Raw genomic sequence first — 23,634 nt, forward strand, 5'->3', positions numbered from 1 at the left:
AAAGCATATTTAAACATTCATTTAACCATACAGTGAACACTTCTGGCAAAGAATGACTTTTTTTTTTCTTTTTTAATTCAAATTTTGACTGAAACAAAACAATTTTCAATATGAAATTTTGAAACAGATTTTCATTTATGTCGCAATTTCTTATGAATTTTCGCCATCTTCCATAAAACAAACAGAATCTATTTCCAACCGCAACAATGATTTTCAATTAAGGACCTCAGAGAAATAGGCTTGTAAGTACCCAGAGCATTAAAATGTGAATAAGCTCCAAATTGAATTTCTGTGTAATACTGTTCACATTTCCACTGAGGTCTTTAATTGAACAGAAGGTTAAAAATCACTTGAATTGCACGTATGTAAAATCAACATAATCATTACACCCAAAAATGACAAATCCAAGATGATAAAATTTCCAACTAACATCTCCCTACCACATGAACTTTCAAAACATTAATGTAAATCCTTAACTCCTCATTATACAGTGAATCTAAAGCACCCATGAGTTAAGACAATGAAATGCATAAAGGTGTAGTCACATTAATCACAGTACAGAACTTCCAAATTGTTCTATTCATTAATGACTAATATCCCTTATTTTTTGAAGGCACATAGATGTATTATTGCAATTTTACAGGAACCAACCTGCAGGACAATGCATGACAAACATTTTCATGCAAGGCAAGGATGTAGAGGCAAAAAACAGTAAAACTGATGTATTGCATATCTATGTAAAGGATTTACATTGGAAACTAGTGGTAATGACTGGCACTGGTCAAAACTTTGCCTTCTATTGCCCTTGTACCCTTACACATATATAATATAGAAATACAGACGGCTATGAGAGTCATGGCTGATTTCATAGGCTCAAGGGGATCTCAGAACCATGCTATGACCCAAGGCGCGCAAGCGCCGCGGGTCATAGCATGGCTCTGAGATGAGATCCCCGCGAGCCTATTACTAAAATCAGCCATGACTCGAATATCAAAGCAGTCTGTATTTCTTTTATATACCAAGCAGCAATTACATTCTAAAACATGGATTTTGATTGAATATGCTATCTGATTGGTTGAAAAGAATGTAAAATGTAAGATCGCGTTCAACATGTAATTACGCGTATTGAATACATGACTGTAATTAACATTATGAGAATCGCAGCGCACAAAAGAGCAATTAAATATTCAGCCTTCAATTCTTGTCATGCAGCACATTAATATTCTAACATTAGTTTACATTAACTTCACATGCTTTTAATTATAATAATGATAATAAACTAGGACACATTAACGGGATATTTTCAATGACTAATTCAAGAACGCACACATATTTGAACATATGGGACTGAGAACAAAAATGGTTTTTTTTTTTTTAAATGTTTATCTGTGAAAAGTAACACCTTTTTCTCTGTTCCTACGGTCATCCCGATTGGAACAACCAAATGCAGCGCATGACGGCATTTTCAACTTCTCATTACATTACACATCCACTTGAAAAATGGAGTAAATGAAGTAAAATTAGGAATTCACGGTACAGATCGGCGTGATTAGCGTGTACTTTTCTCCGTCTCCGGATTCGCTTTTGGGGGAACAGACATGGCGACTGTACAACTTCCGGTGACTTCCGCGCGGAATAGGCCAATCACTGCACGTCCGCACATCCAGTTAGAGGGGAGATTAGTGACTACTACGCGAAATCGCCAGAGTATAGCCCTCTTAGCGTAGCTTGCAATTCTATACTCGTTGCTTGTGCTATTCCAAGCCTAAAAGCTTTACCCTTGTGATCGACGCATTCGGATTGTGATCCTGTCCCAAGCTGTGAAGTGATGCAATAAATTGCAAAGGTTTATATTAAAAAAAAATCCAAATTGGAAACGTACACTATACACATTACGTGCCTACATGTAGCACTACGCTTGTCTTCCGATTTCCACAAGGTAAATAATTCTTTCCTTAAGCCAAAAACTGCTTAAAATGCTATAACAACACTTCCTTTCACATAAAAATGTAGAAATGTTTCAACCGACGTTGTTACAATTATAGGAAGACATACTTACGAGTGTAACACGTAAAGCACGTATAGATTATGTAGTTAAAGCACAAAAACACCAAAGATAGTCTTTTATTCATACTGACGTCTAAAAGCATTATTTAGACTGGAACTGTTCGCACAGCAAAATTATCACTAGTCTTTATCATAACTTTTAGCATACTGCTACTAATTACTAGTATCAAACCCAACCTCATATCTACTTTTGAATCTTCACCTGTAACGTTAGTGTTAAGTCTTACTCAAAAACTGAATTGCTCGACTGTATAAATCAAACTCTATCTTAGAGGAGTTGTGAATTAATTCTGAACGTATACCACCATATAAACTGAATTCTGAATACTGGTTTACACGTCATATCAACTCACGGATAAATAATAGCACAAAGAGACAATGCAAGTCTACGGGTAGGCCTAACTGCGACAGCCGCCACACGTAGCGGCGCGGTCTCCGGGGCTACGGGTAGGCCCTACTACGACGCTCCAACTACTGTAGGCCTACTCAGAAACTCTACACGCAAACAATACACAATGGGCCGAATGCATAAAACAATTGAGCAATAAATTTGCTTGTAAGCAATTGCTTCAAGTAAAAGCACAAGCTCGTCTAGCAAAAGGTCTAGCTCAAGCAATTGCTTAAATCCATATGCCAAAGGAACGTCACGCCTGTGCGAACACAAGAACAAAGGCGAGTGTGGCAGCATGTATTTGAATGTCTGTGTGGAAACTTTCCTGACATAGCAGAAGAGCTATGAAATGCACACACAGACACATACACACACATCTATACACACACACGTATTACTACTGGCTGATTCCCATCACTGCAGCTTACAGTAGCCCGGATCTGCCAGATCGCACGCGGAGGTCGGTCTCCTTGCTCTCCACCGAAGTCAGACATCCTACCTGTTTTTCATCACATTTTGCTTGCTAACCACTGGAACTTCCTGTTGTTGAAATGAAAAAGTTTTCTTACCCTACTTATGAGTAATTTCTTGTAGATTTATACCACTTCTTCACAAGTGTGGTCTTTCTTTCATAAATATGAAAAGGATACTTAAAAGGGTACATTCCGGTTAAGCAAAAGCTCAAGCTCATTTTACAGATCTTGGAAAATCGTATCGTAAGGAATTGCTAGCAAGAACTAGCAAAAGGTATGTTTTATGCATACGTTTTTAAGTAAATGCTTGGTCTCTAAGCAATTGCTTGCTGGCAAAAGCTTCTGCTCGCAAGCAATTGCTTGTTTTTATGCATACGGATTCGAGTAAAAGACTAGCACAATGCATTCGGCCCAATGCGTAACTATAGACCGTTTCAATTTCGATGGCCTATTCACCTACCGCCGCTAGCGGCGCTATAACGGCCGCCATAACTGGGGGCCAACGGGGGCTCCCAGCGAGCTAGCTACCCAGCGAGTTGCACTTGCAGCTAGCAGCCCAGCGTACCCATCGCGCATAGTTAGCCGGGCGCGGCCGCATGCGCCGCCGGCGGCCGCTGGGTCGGCGACCGCCGCGCTAAAATTGTGATTGTTTTACTCACTGTGAAAAAGTCATTCAGCGGCATTTAATGCCTTTCTTTTGGACAAATTGAGTAATTCGGACATATCGATCTAAAATTAATGAAAGCTTCAAAGGATCAGAAAAAAAAAACAACACATATTGTGCAGTTGTTTGGGTGCACAAAATAAAATAACAGGCGCACAAAATAAAATAACAGGCGAGAAAACGGAAATGGAAGCTGCACGTCAGTGTGTGAAATTCAGACAATACTGATGCATGATGAATATAATATACACTTAAGTGAAACACAGCGGTATAAAAAATGCACAGAATTTTGAAACAAACTTTGGCCAATGCCTAATAGATTCTCTTGATTAGGCTAAATCACTGCATATTCATATTCGTGAAATAAAGTTGTTCATTTTAGAAGACAGGTTCAGATCAAAGATTTTGAGAATTAATTAAATATATATATAGGATATATATATATATATATATATATATATATATATATATTAAATGCTTGGTGCAATACTTACAAAAGTTAGAATACACTTCCTGGCTACTAGTATACTACATTGTATATGACAAACATTTTAAAGCCTATACAGCCAAATGTATGTTTCAAGATGTGTAAAAAAAAAAAAAAAAAAAAAAATCTTATATTGTAAATGTTTACTACTTCACTAAGCGTTCAGCATTAAATTGACCATTGGGCCTGGAACTCTGAATTTGAATTAATTTTTGATAAAGTGATACTTATAGATATTAAACTGCCATGAATGGTGGCAAACATCCGTTTCATAAGCATAATTCATATCAAGAAAGTTTGATTTGAAAATCGCTTTTGTAGATTATAATTTTAGGCGTTAGCGCGATGTTAAATGCAAGGTTACTTAGACCTTAAACAGTAGAATGTTTGGTTGTTGACATCAGGCGACGTAAATTAACTTCTTAAGTTTGTACGGCTTAGAAACGCCTAGATTTGCCTTCAGTTTGGTTTACTTAGTTAGACCTGCCGGAAGTTAGTGACAACTGAAAATGATATAGGATGTAGCTAACATTAGAGGGTTCTAGGTAGAAGTCAATAGGTCTAGACGGGTCTAACCGGTTAGATCTAGTCTGGACTGTTGCCTAGAATTCTAGACAAGATCTAAAAAACGTTAGACAGACTTTACCCCACTGGTCCGAGAAAAGGCAAAAGCCTAAAAAGGTTTAAGTTAACTGATCTTATTAGTTGCTTTGATAGCGCCATATCTACTATCTAGCTCAAAACTGATTCATTATTTGTATTTAATTATATCCAGTTAACTGCTCAACAGTCTAGGCTTACTATCTAGACGTCTGTCTGCGCGTAGCCATAGTTCTCCCCAGGTGTTTTTTATCCTCTTACACAAATGTGAATAGATCTAATGGGGGGCTACCACACGCGAGTACCTATACCCAGGTCATCGCAAAAGAAAGAGTCTAACGTGTTACAATTCCACTCACGGATCGTACCGATATTTACCTTGAAGTTCAAGTTTTGGCTACAGCCGTATATGCCATCTGCCCATTCGCTCTTAGCCGGTATAAGTTGTTTAACTTTATTAATTAGCTAACGAAAAAAAGTAGACGTTAGAGTTGTCACAAATCCAGATGCGTCGATCGCTGCCAGCGCCAGAGATAGCTAGCTGGCCGGCTGGCGCCGGGTGGTATGGTAAAAGCACTGGCTGTCGCTGGCACCCTTGCCACGCACGCACGGCGCTTGCCGACCCGGCCTGGTTGGCCCCCAGTAATGGCGTCGCCTTAAGAGGGCGCACTTCCATGAACAGTCACTTGAATCGGTCTATACACAGCCCAGTCGCCGCTGTGGGTCGCGTAGCGTATTAACAGCGTCTGGTCGGGCCAGTGCCGCACTGGGTCTAGCCTTTAAACAAGGCGACTCGCTCTGCGTGCCCCCGTATAGCGCGTTTACCCCACAAACCTGTTGGCCGGCGAGTGGAGCGAGCCGCCTTTATCCACTCGTTCAGGGATGTGTACTTTTGTCGTTGTTGTTGCTTTATATTCTTTGACAAATTTGCGTACAAATTTGACGCAGAAAATACACACGGCACCAAGGCAACCCGCGCGCGCTTGCTAACAAATTTGTACGCAAATTTGTCAAAGAATATAAATTTGTTAGCAAGCGCGCGCGGGTTGCCTTGGTGCCGTGTGTATTTTCTGCGTCAAATTTGTAAGCAAATTTGTCAAAGAATATAAAGCAACAACAACGACAAAAGTACACATCCCTGATGAACGAGTGGATAAAGGCGGCTCGCTCCACTCGCCGGCCAACAGGTTTGTGGGATAAACGCGCTATACGGGGGCACGCAGAGCGAGTCGCCTTGTTTAAAGGCTACACTGGGTCGGGCTACCCATCCCAATGCGTTAAACTATACACAGCCCAGTCGCTGTACGTACGTCGCGACAGGGCTGTACGCGCGCGACCACCAACCACTAGGAGAGCGACGTAATCGTATTACGATAGCTTTGAATTTTGATACTTAACATCATTTTTGTCACCTCAAACTCAACGAGTATACTTTTCAATATTTACTCTACATCTGATGCTATTAGTATTCAAATGTACGCAATGAAACTTACCGAAATTGATCATCATAATGCCATCCAGCATGTCCACACGGTACACAATCTTTCACGCCAGGCCTAACTATACACAGCCCAGTCGCTGTACGTAGTACGTCGCGACGTACATTACCATGTATGGTAGCCCTACTACATATCGACCACCCTTATTGAAACCGACCGCGTATAATTCGCGCACTGAACACTTAGTACGCACTTCTCTGCGCGCAAAGCACATAAAAATGGATTGGCTTTGAATGTAGATTAGGATGGCGTGGGAAAACGCGATAATTCACTGTTCATTAATGGTTTTAATCAAGGACAAAATTTCGAATGAATATTTTCACCGAATCGTAATGACAGCACAATGTAATGTCTATGGAAGTTTCTAAAAGGCTTCTAAAAAGCTTCGTACAACACGGTGTTCAATACAACTCGGTTTACGTGCATTGTCAATGCAAAATCAGCGGTCGATCCTAAAAACGCGATTTACCGCGGGGAGCTGAAACGAGGCCACGCAAGTTCGTCGGCGATATTTTTGCACTGAAACTTCGAATCGAAAAGGGAACAACGGCATTTGATAGAGCTGGATTTTCTCAATCACGTAGGTCAAGTTTTTTACGTGAATTTCAGTGTTAAATATTCTTATCAAGCAAATAAACATTAGGCGGTCGATTAGTAGTAGGTCCAACCCTACAGCGTATTTGAATACTGATAGCATCAGATGTAGAGTAAATATTGAAAAGTATACTCGTTGAATTTGAGGTGACAAAAATGATGTTAAGTATCAAAATTCAAAGCTATCGTAATACGATTACGTCGCTCTCCTAGTGGTTGGTGGTCGCGCGCGTACAGCCCTGTCGCGACGTACCATGTACAGCGACTGGGCTGTGTATAGTTACCCAATGCGTAGCTGTCGAACCTACGCTGTACGTCCGTGCATGACCTACACTGGCGGTATACGCTACAAAAGGCGTTTAAATTCTATCGAGAACTGTGAACAAAACGATAACCGTAAACTTACGCAGAACCATCAGATGAAGGACTCCCATCCGGAAGTCTGTGAGATAATCTTACATATTTGCTGCATAATTGCTTAGAAGCCCACTAAAGGAGTAAACCGTCTGTTCGTGCGCCATCTTTCTAGCCCATTTGGAAGGCTGAAAATCACACTACCATCGAAACTCATCCATTGCGCGCGCGCATAGTTTTTAGCCTAGGTAGGTATGAGAAGCCGAAATTGCAAAAACAATTCAGCGCGAACAGCACATTCTCCATTTCTGTTTTCACTACATGCACATAAAACATTTAAGAACATTTTCCTAGTGACAAATTACAAGGAGACCTAAAAATAATGATGGAAATATGATATTTAACGTATGTTTCCTCTGGCTTTAATAACCATTATGAATACTTCTTTTTTTTTAAGACTGCGAGGCGTGTAAGTTGGAAGGCTCCGAGACCATGGAGCTGTTAACAAGGGGAGGAGAACGCTACGCAAACGTCGATTCGAGTTTACCATTTTTCAGCGAGCTCAAGGCGACTGATAACAGCGATGATGACGTGGAAGTTATTTGCAGAATTGATGGCCAAGATGTAGCCCAAAAACCGAAAAGGGTTGCCATCAAATCGGGCAGCACACAAGCGACGGCTGACATGACATGTACTGGATACGAGGAGAATCTGCTGAATTGCACTCATACCGTGAAAATCACCGTCAAAGGTATGAAATAGAGATTGATGGTCATTTAGGTGTTTTCCTTTGTTGTAGTTTCCAAATATTGGGCCAAGAATAATCTGAAAGTGAAATGGCCCTATACAGAGCCTATCAAAAAAAAAAAAAAAAAAAAGGTAATCCAAATTTGGAGGGCTGCCATTTCTTAATTGTCAGTTATGAAGAGCACAATTCTGGTTGTAAGGAAGGGGGAACTTTTCCTCTTTCCATTCAGAAGCGGATCTAGAGGGGGGTTGGGTGTTTGCAACCCCCCCCCCCCCCAAAAAAAAAAAAAAAAAAAAAAATCCGGGGACCATTTTTTTTTTATCTTATCTTTTTTTTAAACTTGTAATTTTATTTTTTTCTATTTATGGCAATGACCTCTATACCAAAAATAGTGGTGTTTTAGATGCAAGAAAACGCCATTTTCACACACAGATTTTCAAAAATTCTCCCTACTGTGGGAGGGGGACACCCCCTCCCACACCCTCCCCCCCCCCCCCCCTCGCTCGCTCCGCTCGCTCGGGCTGGGTCGCTACGTTCCCTCGCATACCGCCCCAACCCCCTCCTTTATAAAAAGCTAGATCCGCCCCTGCCATTGATACCTAATTATTTTGACGATTGTCATGCATGACCGAGCACATCCGGACTTTAAAGACAACAATGACAAATTGCACTTTTTCCAAGTTTGCGTGTAATTGTGAACGAACGAACAATGCATGTCTGACTACATTGATGAGATCTGTCAATGAAAGTGGTCAATTAATCATCAGGCCAGCCTGCACGACTGCAGATTCGTGTTTTAGGGTTTCTTCTAACATTTTATGGTTCATAACCTTCAACATGGCCACGTCGTCGATATTTAGTCCTTCCCATTAAGGCGAAACCATTACCCATTTTACTCTCTTCATATTCAAGACATGGTTTGCCACTGGGAGCTAATATGTGTTGAATATGAACAAAGAAAAATGGATTGTGTGGGTTGGCCTCTGTGGGAGCGACCAAGTTTTCGGACAAAACGCCATGTTAAAGGTTATGGACCATAAAATGTTAGGAGAAAACCTAAACAGAAACCCTAAACACGAAACCTAAACACAAACGTGCATTCGTACAGGCTGGCCTATTTGGCAACTTTCACTGACAGATCTCATCCATGCAGTGAGACAAGCATTGTTCTTCGGAAATCACAATAACACGCAAACTTGGAAAAAGTGCCATTTGTCATTGTTGTCTTTAAAGTCCATGTGCTCGGTCATGCATGACAATTATCAACATAATTAGGTATCAATGAAAAGAGGAAGAGTTCCTCTTTCCTTACAACTAACATTGTGCTCTTCATAACTGACAATTAAGAAATGACAACCCTCCATTTTTTTTTTATACGCTCTGCATATTGGATTGAAGGGGAACTTGGTGATAATGGTTTACAGCCTGAAGAAGACCTATGACCAGAACGAAGAGATATATCTTTCTTATTACACGCAATAAACTCTCTAAAGTTGTTCTAGCACGAAAAATTAATTTATGTTTATGTTCAACGATAATACCACTTTTAGGCGATGGTCATGAAAGGATGAAAGACACATGAACTAGAAAATATTGTTTATGGGATTATTATGTAATAGTACTTTTAGTAAGTCAGACGCGGATGACGGTATGACTGACTGTAATCATGTGTCATTTCAAAGTATGTTTTTATAAATCCACACAGACAAGGAGGCACCGAGTATGACTGATCCGAACTTGAAAGCTTCCTATTGCACTGACACCGGAAAGGCGACGAAATTGATCGAGGAAGGGCTTCTGATACCCACATGTGATGACAATGTTGACGACTCGGTAGAAGCTACAGGAGTGCCATCTGGAGGTGAATTCTCCATTGGAGTAACGACGTACACTGCTACATGCACAGATGGGTCTGGCAACAAAGTGGAAAAAACATATACATTCGAGGTGAAAGGTGAGATATTGTCAGACTTTAGGGTTGTAGATACCAAAAGTCGTATGAATAGAATTATGTGAAAGAAATTTGCAATTTTGTTTGTTTGTTTCTTTTAATGCAAGTCGTCAATGGGTAAATATGATCATACGATAGCGGCATGTTCTTATTTCTTATGAACGTGATAGGTTTGGCAAATTTCGGCCGTGGCGTTTTACGAAATAAGAAAATACCTTCGCAAAACGTTGGAAGGCGCTATACTTATCCGTAATAATTATATAAAAGCATGCTCTACCGCTATATCAAGTTAATTTTCATTACAACGAGTAAAACTGACTACAAAAGCTTTACCAATTACAGCTGAATTAGAAGTTTTTAAGAGCGCCTTTTCACCAGATACAGGGATATAACAATAATTTCCTTGAACAATTGCACCAAAAGTAAAGGAAGCTGTTGAATTTTCGAGAAGTCAATATCTAAAATGAAGAGGGGCATCAGTCTTAAGCACAAGTGTGGACGAGATGAGGTGACGATGTCACACCGTCACATATCTTATGTTGGTATTGTACTGAACAAATTATTCTAAACAGCAGCTACTTCTCGGCATAAAGCAACCTTAATTCCCTTTACGGAATGGAACGAGAGTTCAGTTACTGTAACTGATATTTGGAGTCGAGTTTAAGATGCAAGACGGTAATCTTAAATGAGATCATTCTTTCAAGAATGTAAACTTAGAAGGAGAGTGTAAGAGCAAAATTGTCAATATCACACACAGACACACACACACACTCACATGTATACATTATGTACATGTATGTATCAAGATGTATAACGATGAGCGGCAATGAGGTACCTTTAGAATGAATGTAAATCGTTTGTGATCAACGTAAATTAAAGTGTTGCGGTAATATATGTATATAATATTTATGTTTATTTAGAAGGTGGATTAAGGTTCTTCTAGTTTAAGATCCATTCGAATGCAAGGAACATGCGCTTTATTATCAGCAGTAGTTAGTGGTCCTGATAACATTATAAAGGGAAGTATATAAGTCAGCACTTTAGGGATTCACTTTACTTCAATCAAACATCTTGTAAGTTTTTCTAGACTGCAAAACCATGTAAGTTGGAAAGTTTTGAGGCCGTGTTGAAACATGGTTAGGCCCGAAATCTGACTTCGGCACCCGGATTAGTTCGGTCAAGTACAGGCAAAGTAGCTATTAGTATAAACTGTCCCTCGGATAGAAAAATAAATGGACATCCTGTGTATGAGAGAGTCCGATCTCATGCATATAAACGATCCTGCTTCATTCATCACAAAGTGAGGGTACATAACCCGCTGCAGTGGTCCGCCTCGATTAATATATCACTATCAAAAACGTGCCTTTGACGGCAGACTTGTGCATTTTTATCTCAAACTGGAAATTAGTGTATCGTTGATTTCCTGATATTATTGTATTTGTTCAAATACAACATATGAATATATATACTTTTTCGAAAATGCAAAGGAAAACAAACTTGACAAAACTTACCAAATTTTGTAAATTTCTAGACAAACACCGATAGAAAGTTCTTGGAAATTAAAGGGAGTGCTAAAAAAACAGACGTTTTATTCTGCATTTCCCTCATTAAAAAAAAAAAAAAAAATCTAGTTACAAAAATGATATAACAAGGCAAATAAGTTTAAAAAAGCTTAAACGTAAAGTAAGACAGAGATCAAGTGTACACGTAAACTCACATAAACAAACACAAGATAGCTTTCTTGTAATTGAAGAAAGGGGAAAAGTAATAAGCGTGGTTTGAATGACAGAAAGACAGCGATGGGGGACGAGGAATAACATCGTCCTGAGCAATATATTAGTAACAAGTGGAAGGAATGTGTGCTTTTATATCGCTGTCCATGTGTGACACCACGAAGGGTTGTACTCTTCTTATCTAACGATTGCGGTACTGAAACGTTAACAAAAAAATAGACTTTTGATTTGATAGTCCAAATTTCCTCAAATTTCACTGTGTTTTCTCAATTTCTGTTTTCACTAAATGTACATATAATATTTGGGTCTTCATTCTCCTTTAAGTAAGAAATGCAAATTTTCCAAGTGACAAATTACAAGGAGACCTAACAATTATTATGGAAATATGTCATTTAATAATAATAGTGAGACTCTTATAAAGCTCACATTTTTAGCGAGTTTGATGAACAGAGATTACGTGGTGGTTGGTGAAGATGAAGAGTATTTTGAAAGTAGACAAGGGCAAATTTGTGCAATGTACGGTAAACAAGAAGAAGAATCTTGAAGTTAATCCGTTTTTCTACATGAAGCCAGTGTACGGACCGAAGTATTGTGGTACGGTATGCACACTTTTCTTCTTGAAAGGAAGTAATCTAGCGGCACAATTCTGAAGACGTTGCAGTTTACTGAGTTCTTTTTGTGGAAGGCTGCAAAACATAGAATTGCAGAAATCTAGACGAGACGAAATAAGAGCATGCATCAGTTTTTCTGCTCCTGATCTAGTTAAATATCTCCGAATTGAGCCCAGGTTACGCAAATGAAATCTTACAGATTGGGAAACATATGAAATGTGGTCTTTGAACGTCAGATTTGCATCATAAACAACACCATTTAACGTATGTTTCCTCTGGCTTTAATACCCATTATGAATATTTTTCTTTTTTAAGACTGCGAGGCGTGTAAGTTGGAAGGCTCCGAGACCATGGAGCTTTTAACAAGGGGAGGAGAACGCTACGCAAACGTCGATTCGAGTTTACCATATTTCAGCGAGCTCAAGGCGACTGATAACAGCGATGATGACGTGGAAGTTATTTGCAGAATTGATGGCCAAGATGTAGCCAAAAAACCGGTACAGGTTGCCATCAAATCGGGCAGCACAGAAGCGACGGCTGACATGACATGTACTGGATACGAGGAAAATCTGCTGAACTGCACTCATACCGTGAAAATCACCGTCAAAGGTATGAAATAAAGATTGATGGTCATTTAGGTGTTTTCCTTTGTTATAGTTTCCAAATATTGGGCCAAGATTAATCTGAAAGTAAAATGGCTCTATATATTGTCTTGAAGGGGAACATTGCTGATAATGGTTTACAGCCTGAAGAAGACCTATGACCAGAACGAAAAGATATATCTTTCTTATGACACGCAATAAACTCTCTAAAGTTGTTCTAGCTTGAGCAATGAATTTATGTTTATGTTCAACGATAATACCATTTTTAGATGATGATGGTCATGAGAGGATGAAAGGAAATAATGTGAACTAGAAAACATTGTTTATAGGATGGTATGTAGTAGTGCTTGTCTAAGAGTAAGTCAGACGCAGATGACGATGAATATGACTGACTGTAATCATGTTTCATTTCAAAGTATGTTTTTATAAATCCATACAGACAAGGAGGCACCGAGTATGACTGATCCGAATTTGGAGGCTTCCTATTGCACTGACATCGGAAAGGCGACGAGATTGATCGAGGAAGGGCTTCTGATACCCACATGTGATGACAATGTTGATGACTCGGTAGAAGCTACAGGAGTGCCATCTGGAGGTGAATTCTCCATTGGAGTAACGAAGTACACTGCTACATGCACAGATGGGTCTGGCAACAAAGTGGAAAAAACATATACATTCGAGGTGAAAGGTGAGATATTGTCAGACTTTAGGGTTGTAGATACCAAAAGTCGTATAAATAGAATAATATGAAAGAAGTTTCCGATTTTGTTTGTTTGTTTCTTTCTTTTAATGTAAGTCGTGAATGGGTAGGTATGATCATACGATAGCGGCATGTTCTTATTTCTTATGAACGTGATAGGTTTGGGAGATTTCAGCCGTCGCGTTTTTACGAAATAAGAAAATACCTTCCAAAACGTTGGAAGGCGATATACGTATCCGTAATAATTATGTAAAAACATGCTCTACCGCTATATTAAGTTGATTTTCAGTACAACGAGTAAAACTGACTACAAAAGCTTTACCAATTACAGCTGAATTAGAGATTTTTAAGAGCGCCTTTTCACCAGATATATGGATATAAAAATAATTTCCTTGAACAATTGCACCAAAAGTAAAGGAAGCTGTTGAATTTTCGAGAGGTCAATATCTAAAATGAAGAGGGGCATCAGTCTTAAGCACAAGTGTGGACGAGATGAGGTGACGATGTCACACCGTCACATATCTTATGTTGGTATTGTACTGAGCAAATTATTCTAAACAGTAGCTACTTCTCGGCATAAAGCAACCTTAATTCCCTTTACGGAATGGAACGAGAGTTGAGTTACTGTAACTGATATTTGGAGTCGAGTTTAAGATGCAAGACGGTAATCTTAAATGAGATCATTCTTTCAAGAATGTAAACTTAGAAGGAGAGTGTAAGAGCAAAATTGTCAATATCACACACAGACACACACACACACTCACATGTATACATTATGTACATGTATATATCAAGATGTATAACGATGAGCGGCAATGAGGTACCTTTAGAATGAATGTAAATCGTTTGTGATCAACGTAAATTAAAGTGTTGCGGTAATATATGTATATAAGATTTATGTTTATTTAGAAGGTGGATTAAGGTTCTTCTAGTTTAAGATCCATTCGAATGCAAGGAACATGCGCTTTATTATCAGCAGTAGTTAGTGGTCCTGATAACATTACAAAGGGAAGTATATAAGTCAGCACTTTAGGGATTCACTTTACTTCAATCAAACATCTTGTATACTTTTCTAGACTGCCAAACCAAGTTGGAAAGTTTTGAGACCGTGTTGAAACATGGTTAGGCCCGAAATCTGACTTTGGCACCCTGACTAGTCCGGTCAAGTACAGGCAAAGTAGCTACCAGTATATACACTGTCCCTCGGCTAGAAAATAAAATGGACATTCTGTGTGTGAGAGAGTCCCAACTCGTGGTAAACGATCCCGCTTCATTCATCATAAAGAGAGGGTACATAACCCGCTGGAGTGGTCCGCCTCGATTAATACATCACTATCAAAAACGTGCCTTCGAGATCAGACTTGTGCATTTATATCTCAAACTGGAAATTAGTGTATCGTTGATTTCTTGATATTATTGTATTTGTTCCAATACAACATGTGAATATACATACTTTCTCGACAATGCAAAGGAAAACAAACTTGACAAAACTTACCAAATTTTGTAAATTTCTAGACAAATACCGATAGAAAGTTCTTGGAAATCAAAGGGACTGCTAAAAACACAGACTTTTTAGTCTGCATTTTCCTCATTGAAAAAAAAAAAAAAAACATCTCGTTACAAAAATGATAAAACAAGGCAAATAAGTCAAAAAAGTTTAAACATAAAATAAGACAGAGATCAAGTGCACACGTAAACTCACATAAACAAACACAAGACAGAAGCTTTCTTGTAGTTGAAGAAAGGGGAAAAGTAAGTAAGCGTGGTTTGAATGACAGAAATACAGCGATAGGGGACGAGGGATAGGATAACATCGTCCTGAGCAATATATCAGTAGCAAGTGGAAGGAATGTGTGCTTTTATATCGCTGTCCATGTGTGACACCACGAATGGTTGTACTCTTCTTATCCAACGATTGAGGTACTGAAACGTTAACAAAAATTAGACATTTGATTTGATAGTCCAAATTTCCTCAAATTTCACTAATGTGTTTTCTTTATTTCTGTTTTCACTAAATGTACATACATTTGGGTCTTCATTCTCCTTTAAGTAAGAAATTCAGATTTTCCAAGTGATAACTATCAGGAAACCTAACAATTATTATGGAAATATGTCACTTAACGTATGTTTCCTCTGGCTTTAATATCCATTATGAACACTTTTCTTTTTTAAGACTGCGAGGCGTGTAAGTTGGAAGGCTCCGAGACCATGGAGCTGTTAACAAGGGGAGGAGAACGCTACGTAAACGTCGATTCGAGTTTACCATTTTTCAGCGAGCTCAAGGCGACTGATAACAGCGATGATGACGTGGAAGTTATTTGCAGAATTGATGGCCAAGATGTAGCCCAAAAACCGGTACAGGTTGCCATCAAATCGGGCAGCACACAAGCGACGGCTGACATGACATGTACTGGATACGAGGAAAATCTGCTGAACTGCACTCATACCGTGAAAATCACCGTCAAAGGTATGAAATAAAGATTGATGGTCATTTAGGTGTTTTCCTTTGTTGTATTTGCCAAATATTGGGCAAAGATTAATCTGAAAGTGAACTGGCCCTATATAGTGCCTTGAAGGGGAACTTGGTGATAATGGTTTATAGCCTGAAGAACACCTATTACGAGTCTTTCCTATGACACGCAGTACAAGTCTCTAAAGTTGTCATAGCATCAGCAATGAAATAATATGTATGTCCAATGATTATACAATTTTTAGACGATGATCCTTAAAGGATGAAAGGAAATAATGTGAACTAGAAAACATTGTTTTTAGGATGATATGTAGTAATACTTGTCTAAGAGTAAGTCAGACGCGGATGACGATGTGACTGACTGTAATCATGTGTCATTTCAAAGTATGTTTTTTTTTTTTTTTTTCATAAATCCATACAGACAAGGAGGCACCGAGTATGACTGATCCGAACTTGAAAGCTTCCTATTGCACTGACACCGGAAAGGCGACGAAATTGATCGAGGAAGGGCTTCTGATACCCACATGTGATGACAATGTTGATGACTCGGTAGAAGCTACAGGAGTGCCATCTGGAGGTGAATTCTCCATTGGAGTAACGACGTACACTGCTACATGCACAGATGGGTCTGGCAACAAAGTGGAAAAAACATATACATTCGAGGTGAAAGGTGAGATATTGTCAGACTTTAGGGTTGTAGACACCAAAAGTCGTATAAATGGAATGATGAAAGAAATTTACAATTTTGTTTGTTTGTTTCTTTCAATGCAAGTCGTTAATGGTTAAATATGATCATACGATAGCTGCATGTTGTTATTACTTATGAACGTGATAGGTTTGGAAGATTTCAGCCGTGGCGTTTTACGAAATAAGAAAATACCTTCGCAAAACGTTGGAAGGCGCTATACTTATCCGTAATAATTATATAAAAGCATGCTCTACCGCTATATCAAGTTAATTTTCATTACAACGAGTAAAACTGAATACAAAAGCTTTACCAATTACAGTTGAATTAGAAATTTTTAAGAGCGCCTTTTCACCAGATACAGGGATATAACAATAATTTCCTTGAACAATTGCACCAAACGTAAAGGAAGCTGTTGAATTTTCGAGAAATCAATATCTAAAATGAAGAGGGGCATCAGTCTTAAGCACAAGTGTGGACGAGATGAGGTGACGATGTCACACCGTCACATATCTTATGTTGGTATTGTACTGAACAAATCATTCTAAACAGTAGCTACTTCTCGGCATAAAGCAACCTTAATTCCTTTTACGGAATGGAACGAGAGTTCAGTTACTGTAACTAATATTTGGAGTCGAGTTTAAGATGCACGACGTTAATCTTAAATGAGATCATTCTTTCAAGAATGTAAACTTAGAAGGAGAGTGTAAGAGCAAAATTGTCAATATCACACACAGAAACACACACACACTCACATGTATACATTATGTACATGTATATATCAAGATGTATAACGATGAGCGGCAATTAGGTACCTTTAGAATGAATGTAAATCGTTTGTGATCAACCTAAATTAAAGTGTTGCGGTAATATATGTATATAAAAGATTTATGTTTATTTAGAAGGTGGACCAAGGTTCTTCTAGTTTAAGATCCATTCGAATGCAAGGAACATGCGCTTTATTATCAGCAGTAGTTAGTGGTCCTGATAACATTATAAAGGGAAGTATATAAGTCAGCACTTTAGGTATTCACTTTACTTCAATCAAACATCTTGTAAACTTTTCTAGACTGCAAAACCATGTAAGTTGGAAAGTTTTGAGACCGTGTTGAAACATAGTTAGGCCCGAAATCTGACTTCGGCACCCGGATTAGTTCGGTCAAGTACAAGCAAAGTAGCTATTACTATAAACTGTCCTTCGGATAGAAAAATAAATGGACATCATGTGAGTGAGAGAGTCCGATCTCATGCATGTAAACGATCCTGCTTCATTCATCACAAAGTGAGGGTACATAACCCGCTGGAGTGGTCCGCCTCGATTAATACATCACTATCAAAAACGTGCCTTTGACGGCAGACTTGTGCATTTTTATCTCAAACTGGAAATTAGTGTATCGTTGATTTCTTGATATTATTGTATTTGTTCAAATACAACATGTGAATATATATACTTTCTCGACAATGCAAAGGAAAACAAACTTGACAAAACTTACCAAATTTTGTAAATTTCTAGACAAATACCGATAGAAAGATCTTGGAAATTAAAGGAAGTGCTAAAAAAACAGCGTTTTAGTCTGCATTTCCCTCTTTAAAAAAAAATCTAGTTACAAAAATGATATAACAAGGCAAATAAGTTTTAAAAAAGTTTAAACGTAAAGTAAGACAGAGATCAAGTGTACACGTAAACTCACATAAGCAAACACAAGACAGCTTTCTTGTAATTGAATAAAGGGGAAAAGTAAGTAAGCGTGGTTTGAATGACAGAAAGACAGCGATGGGGGACGAGGGATAACATCGTCCTGTGCAATATATCAGTAACAAGTGGAAGGAATGTGTGCTTTTATCTCGCTGTCCATGTGTGACACCACGAAGGGTTGTACTCTTCTTATCCAACGATTGCGGTACCGAAACGTTAACAAAAATTAGACTTTTGATTTGATTGTCCAAATTTCCTCAAATTTCACGTACGTGTTTTCTCAATTTCTGTTTTCACTACATGTACATACATTTGGGTCTTCATTATCCTTCAAGTAAGAAATGCAGATTTTCCAAGTGATACTTATCAGGAGACCTAACAATTATTATGGAAATATGTCACTTTACGTATGATTCCTCTGACTTTAATATCCATTATGAATATTTTTGTTTTTTAAGACTGCGAGGCGTGTAAGTTGGAAGGCTCCGAGACCATGGAACTTTTAACACGGGGAGGAGAACGCTACGTAAACGTCGATTCGAGTTTACCATTTTTCAGCGAGCTCGAGGCGACTGATAACAGCGATGATGACGTGGAAGTTGTTTGCAGAATTGATGGCCAAGATGTAGCCCAAAAACCGAAAAGGGTTGCCATCAAATCGGGCAGCACACAAGCGACGGCTGACATGACATGTACTGGATATGAGGAGAATCTGCTGAACTGCACTCATACCGTGAAAATCACCGTCAAAGGTATGAAATAAAGATTGATGGTCATTTAGGTGTTTTCCTTTGTTATAGTTTCCAAATATTGGGCCAAGATTAATCTGAAAGTAAAATGGCCCTATATATTGTCTTGAAGGCGAACTTGGTGATAATGGTTTACAGCCTGAAGAAGACCTATGACCAGAACGTGTCTTATGACACGCAACAAACTCTCTAAAGTTGTTCTAGCATGAGCAATGAATTTTTGTTTATGTTTAACGATGATACCATTTTTAGACGATGGTCATGAAAGGATGAAAGGAAATAATGTGAACTAGAAAACATTGTTTATAGGATGAAATGTAGTAGTTCTTGTCTAAGAGTAAGTCAGATGCAGATAACGATAAATATGACTGACTGTAATCATGTTTCATTTCAAAGTATGTTTTTATAAATCCATACAGACAAGGAGGCACCGAGTATGACTGATCCGAACTTGGAGGCTTCCTATTGCACTGACACCGGAAAGGCGACGAAATTGATCGAGGAAGGGCTTCTAATACCCACATGTGATGACAATGTTGATGACTCGGTAGAAGCTACAGGAGTGCCATCTGGAGGTGAATTCTCCATTGGAGTAACGAAGTACACTGCTACATGCACAGATGGGTCTGGCAACAAAGTGGAAAAAACATATACATTTGAGGTGAAAGGTGAGATATTGTTAGACTTTAGGGTTGTAGATACCAAAAGTCGTATAAATAGAATAATATGAAAGAAGTTTGCAATTTTGTTTGTTCGTTTGTTTCTTTTATTGGAAGTCGTCAATGGGTAAATGTGATCATACGATAGCGGCAAGTTCTTATTTCTTATGAACGTGATAGGTTTGGGAGATTTCAGCCGTGGCGTTTTGCGAAATAAGAAAATACCTTCGCAAAACGTTGGAAGGCGCTATACTTATCCGTAATAATTATATAAAAGCATGCTCTACCGCTATATCAAGTTAATTTTCAGTACAACGAGTAAAACTGACTAAAAAGCTTTGCCAATTACAGCTGAATGAGAGATTTTTTAAGAGCGCCCTTTCACCAAATACAGGGATATAGCAATAATTTCCTTGAACAATTGCACCAAAAGTAAAGGAAACTGTTGAATTTTCGAGAAGCCCATATCTAAAATGAAGAGGGGCATCCGTCTTAAGCACAAGTGTGGACGAGATGAGGTTACGATGTCACACCGTCACATATCTTATGTTGGTATTGTACTGAACAAATCATTCTAAACAGTAGCTACTTCTCGGCATAAAGCAACCTTAATTCCCTTTACGGAATGGAACGAGAGTTCAGTTACTGTAACTGATATTTGGAGTCGAGTTTAAGATGCACGACGGTAATCTTAAATGAGATCATTTTTTCAAGAATGTAAACTTAGAAGGAGAGTGTGGAGCAATATTATCAATATCACACACAGACATTCATTCTCCTTTAAGTAAGAAATGCAGATTTTCCAAGTGACAAATTACGAGGAGACCTAACAATTATTATGGAACTATGGCATTTAACGTACGTTTCTTCTGGCAATAATACCCATTATGAATACTTTCCTTTTTTAAGACTGCGAGGCGTGTAAGTTGGAAGGCTCCGAGACCATGGAGCTTTTAACACGGGGAGGAGAACGCTACGTAAACGTCGATTCGAGTTTACCATTTTTCAGCGAGCTCAAGGCGACTGATAACAGCGATGATGACGTGGAAGTTATTTGCAGAATTGATGGCCAAGATGTAGCCAAAAAACCGGTACAGGTTGCCATCAAATCGGGCAGCACACAAGCGACGGCTGACATGACATGTACTGGATACGAGGAAAATCTGCTGAACTGCACTCATACCGTGAAAATCACCGTCAAAGGTATGAAATAAAGATTGATGGTCATTTAGGTGTTTTCCTTTGTTGTATTTGCCAAATATTGGGCAAAGATTAATCTGAAAGTGAACTGGCCCTATATAGTGACTTGAAGGGGAACTTGGTGATAATGGTTTATAGCCTGAAGAACACCTATTACGAGTCTTTCCTATGACACGCAGTAGTCTCTAAAGTTGTCATAGCATCAGCAATGAAATAATATGTATGTCCAATGATTATACAATTTTTAGACGATGATCATTAAAGGATGAAAGGAAATAATGTGAACTAGAAAACATTGTTTTTAGGATGATATGTAGTAATACTTGTCTAAGAGTAAGTCAGACGCGGATGACGATGTGACTGACTGTAATCATGTGTCATTTCAAAGTATGTTTTTTTTTTTTTTTTCATAAATCCATACAGACAAGGAGGCACCGAGTATGACTGATCCGAACTTGAAAGCTTCCTATTGCACTGACACCGGAAAGGCGACGAAATTGATCGAGGAAGGGCTTCTGATACCCACATGTGATGACAATGTTGATGACTCGGTAGAAGCTACAGGAGTGCCATCTGGAGGTGAATTCTCCATTGGAGTAACGACGTACACTGCTACATGCACAGATGGGTCTGGCAACAAAGTGGAAAAAACATATACATTCGAGGTGAAAGGTGAGATATTGTCAGACTTTAGGGTTGTAGACACCAAAAGTCGTATAAATGGAATGATATGAAAGAAATTTACAATTTTGTTTGTTTGTTTCTTTCAATGCAAGTCGTTAATGGTTAAATATGATCATACGATAGCTGCATGTTGTTATTACTTATGAACGTGATAGGTTTGGAAGATTTCAGCCGTGGCGTTTTACGAAATAAGAAAATACCTTCGCAAAACGTTGGAAGGCGCTATACTTATCCGTAATAATTATATAAAAGCATGCTCTACCGCTATATCAAGTTAATTTTCAGTACAACGAGTAAAAATGACTACAAAAGCTTTACCAATTACAGTTGAATTAGAAATTTTTAAGAGCGCCTTTTCACCAGATACAGGGATATAACAATAATTTCCTTGAACAATGATTGCACCAAAAGTAAAGGAAGCTGTTGAATTTTCGAGAAGTCAATATCTAAAATGAAGAGGGGCATCAGTCTTAAGCACAAGTGTGGACGAGATGAGGTGACGATGTCACACCGTCACATATCTTATGTTGGTATTGTACTGAACAAATTATTCTAAACAGCAGCTACTTCTCGGCATAAGGCAACCTTTATTCCCTTTACGGAATGGAACGAGAGTTCAGTTACTGTAACTAACATTTGGAATCGAGTTTAAGATGCACGACGGTAATCTTAAATGAAGTCATTCTTTCAAGAATGTAAACTTGGAGAGTGTAAGAGCAAAATTATCAATATCACACACAGACACACACACACACACACACACATAATATCAAGATGTATAACGATGAGCGGCAATGAGGTACCTCTAGAATGATACGTAAATCGTTTGTGATCAACCTAAATTAGATTGTTGCGGTAATATATGAATATAAGATTTATTTCTATTTAGAAGGTGGATTAAGGTTCTTCTAGTTTACGATCGACTCGAATGCAAGGAACATGCGCTTTATTATCAGCAGTCGTTAGGGGTCCTGATAATATTCTAAATGGAAGTATATAGGTCAGCTTTTTAGGTATTCACTTTACTCTAATCAGACACTATTCTTGTAAACTTTTCTAGACTGCAAAACCATGTAAGTTGGAAAATTTTAAGACCGTGTTGAAACATGGTTAGGCCCGAAATCTGACTTTGGCACCCGGACTAGTCCGGTCAAGTACAAGCAAAGTAGCTGCTAGTATACACTGTCCCTCGGACAGAAAATAAAATGGACATCCTGTGTGTGAGAGAGTCCGATCTCATGCATATAAACGATCCCGCTTCATTCATCACAAAGAGAGGGTACATAACCCGCTGGAGTGGTCCGCCTCGATTAATACATCACTATCAAAACTGTGCCTTTGACGGCACTCGATTAATACATCACTATCAAAACTGTGCCTTTGACGGCAGACTTGTGCATTTTTATCTCAAACTGGAAATTAGTGTATCGTTGATTTCTTAATATTATTGTATTTGTTCAAATACAACATGTGAAAATATATACTTTCTCGACAATGCAAAGGAAAACAAACGCGACAAAACTTACCAAATTTGGTAAATTTCTAGACAAATACCGACAGAAAGTTCTTGGAAATTTAAGGGAGTGCTAAAAAAGACAGACGTTTTAGTCTGCATTTCCCTCATGAAAAAAAAAATCTAGTTGCAAAAATGATAAAACAAGGCAAATAAGTTTAAAAAGTTATAACGTAAAGTAAGACAGTGATTAAGTGTACACGTAAACTCACATAAGCAAACACAAGACAGCTTTCTTGTAATTGAATAAAGGGGAAAAGTAAGTAAGCGTGGTTTGAATGACAGAAAGACAGCGATGGGTTACGAGGGATAACATCGTCCTGTGCAATATATCAGTAACAAGTGGAAGGAATGTGTGCTTTTATATCGCTGTCCATGTGTGACACCACGAAGGGTTGTACTCTTCTTATCCAACGATTGCGGTACCGAAACGTTAACAAAAATTAGACTTTTGATTTGATAGTCCAAATTTCCTCAAATTTCACGTAAGTGTTTTCTCAATTT

General features: G+C 38.5%; 1 protein-coding gene across 1 annotated transcript in view; it reads left to right on the forward strand.

Annotated features, from left to right (window-relative positions):
• The first annotated feature begins 7,621 nt into the window (after nucleotides 1-7,621).
• The window catches only part of LOC140238561 (uncharacterized), a 36,505-nt gene continuing 20,492 nt past the window's right edge, over nucleotides 7,622-23,634 (forward strand). Inside the window, exons 1-10 of the mRNA XM_072318462.1 lie at nucleotides 7,622-7,880; nucleotides 9,583-9,831; nucleotides 12,488-12,781; nucleotides 13,214-13,462; nucleotides 15,648-15,941; nucleotides 16,366-16,614; nucleotides 18,784-19,077; nucleotides 19,494-19,742; nucleotides 20,643-20,936; nucleotides 21,357-21,605. Of these exons, the coding sequence (XP_072174563.1) occupies nucleotides 7,622-7,880; nucleotides 9,583-9,831; nucleotides 12,488-12,781; nucleotides 13,214-13,462; nucleotides 15,648-15,941; nucleotides 16,366-16,614; nucleotides 18,784-19,077; nucleotides 19,494-19,742; nucleotides 20,643-20,936; nucleotides 21,357-21,605 (2,680 nt within the window). The remainder of the gene's footprint in view (nucleotides 7,881-9,582; nucleotides 9,832-12,487; nucleotides 12,782-13,213; nucleotides 13,463-15,647; nucleotides 15,942-16,365; nucleotides 16,615-18,783; nucleotides 19,078-19,493; nucleotides 19,743-20,642; nucleotides 20,937-21,356; nucleotides 21,606-23,634) is intronic.

This window comes from Diadema setosum, chromosome 15 (assembly GCF_964275005.1).
Source record: "Diadema setosum chromosome 15, eeDiaSeto1, whole genome shotgun sequence".
NCBI lineage: Eukaryota > Metazoa > Echinodermata > Echinoidea > Diadematoida > Diadematidae > Diadema > Diadema setosum.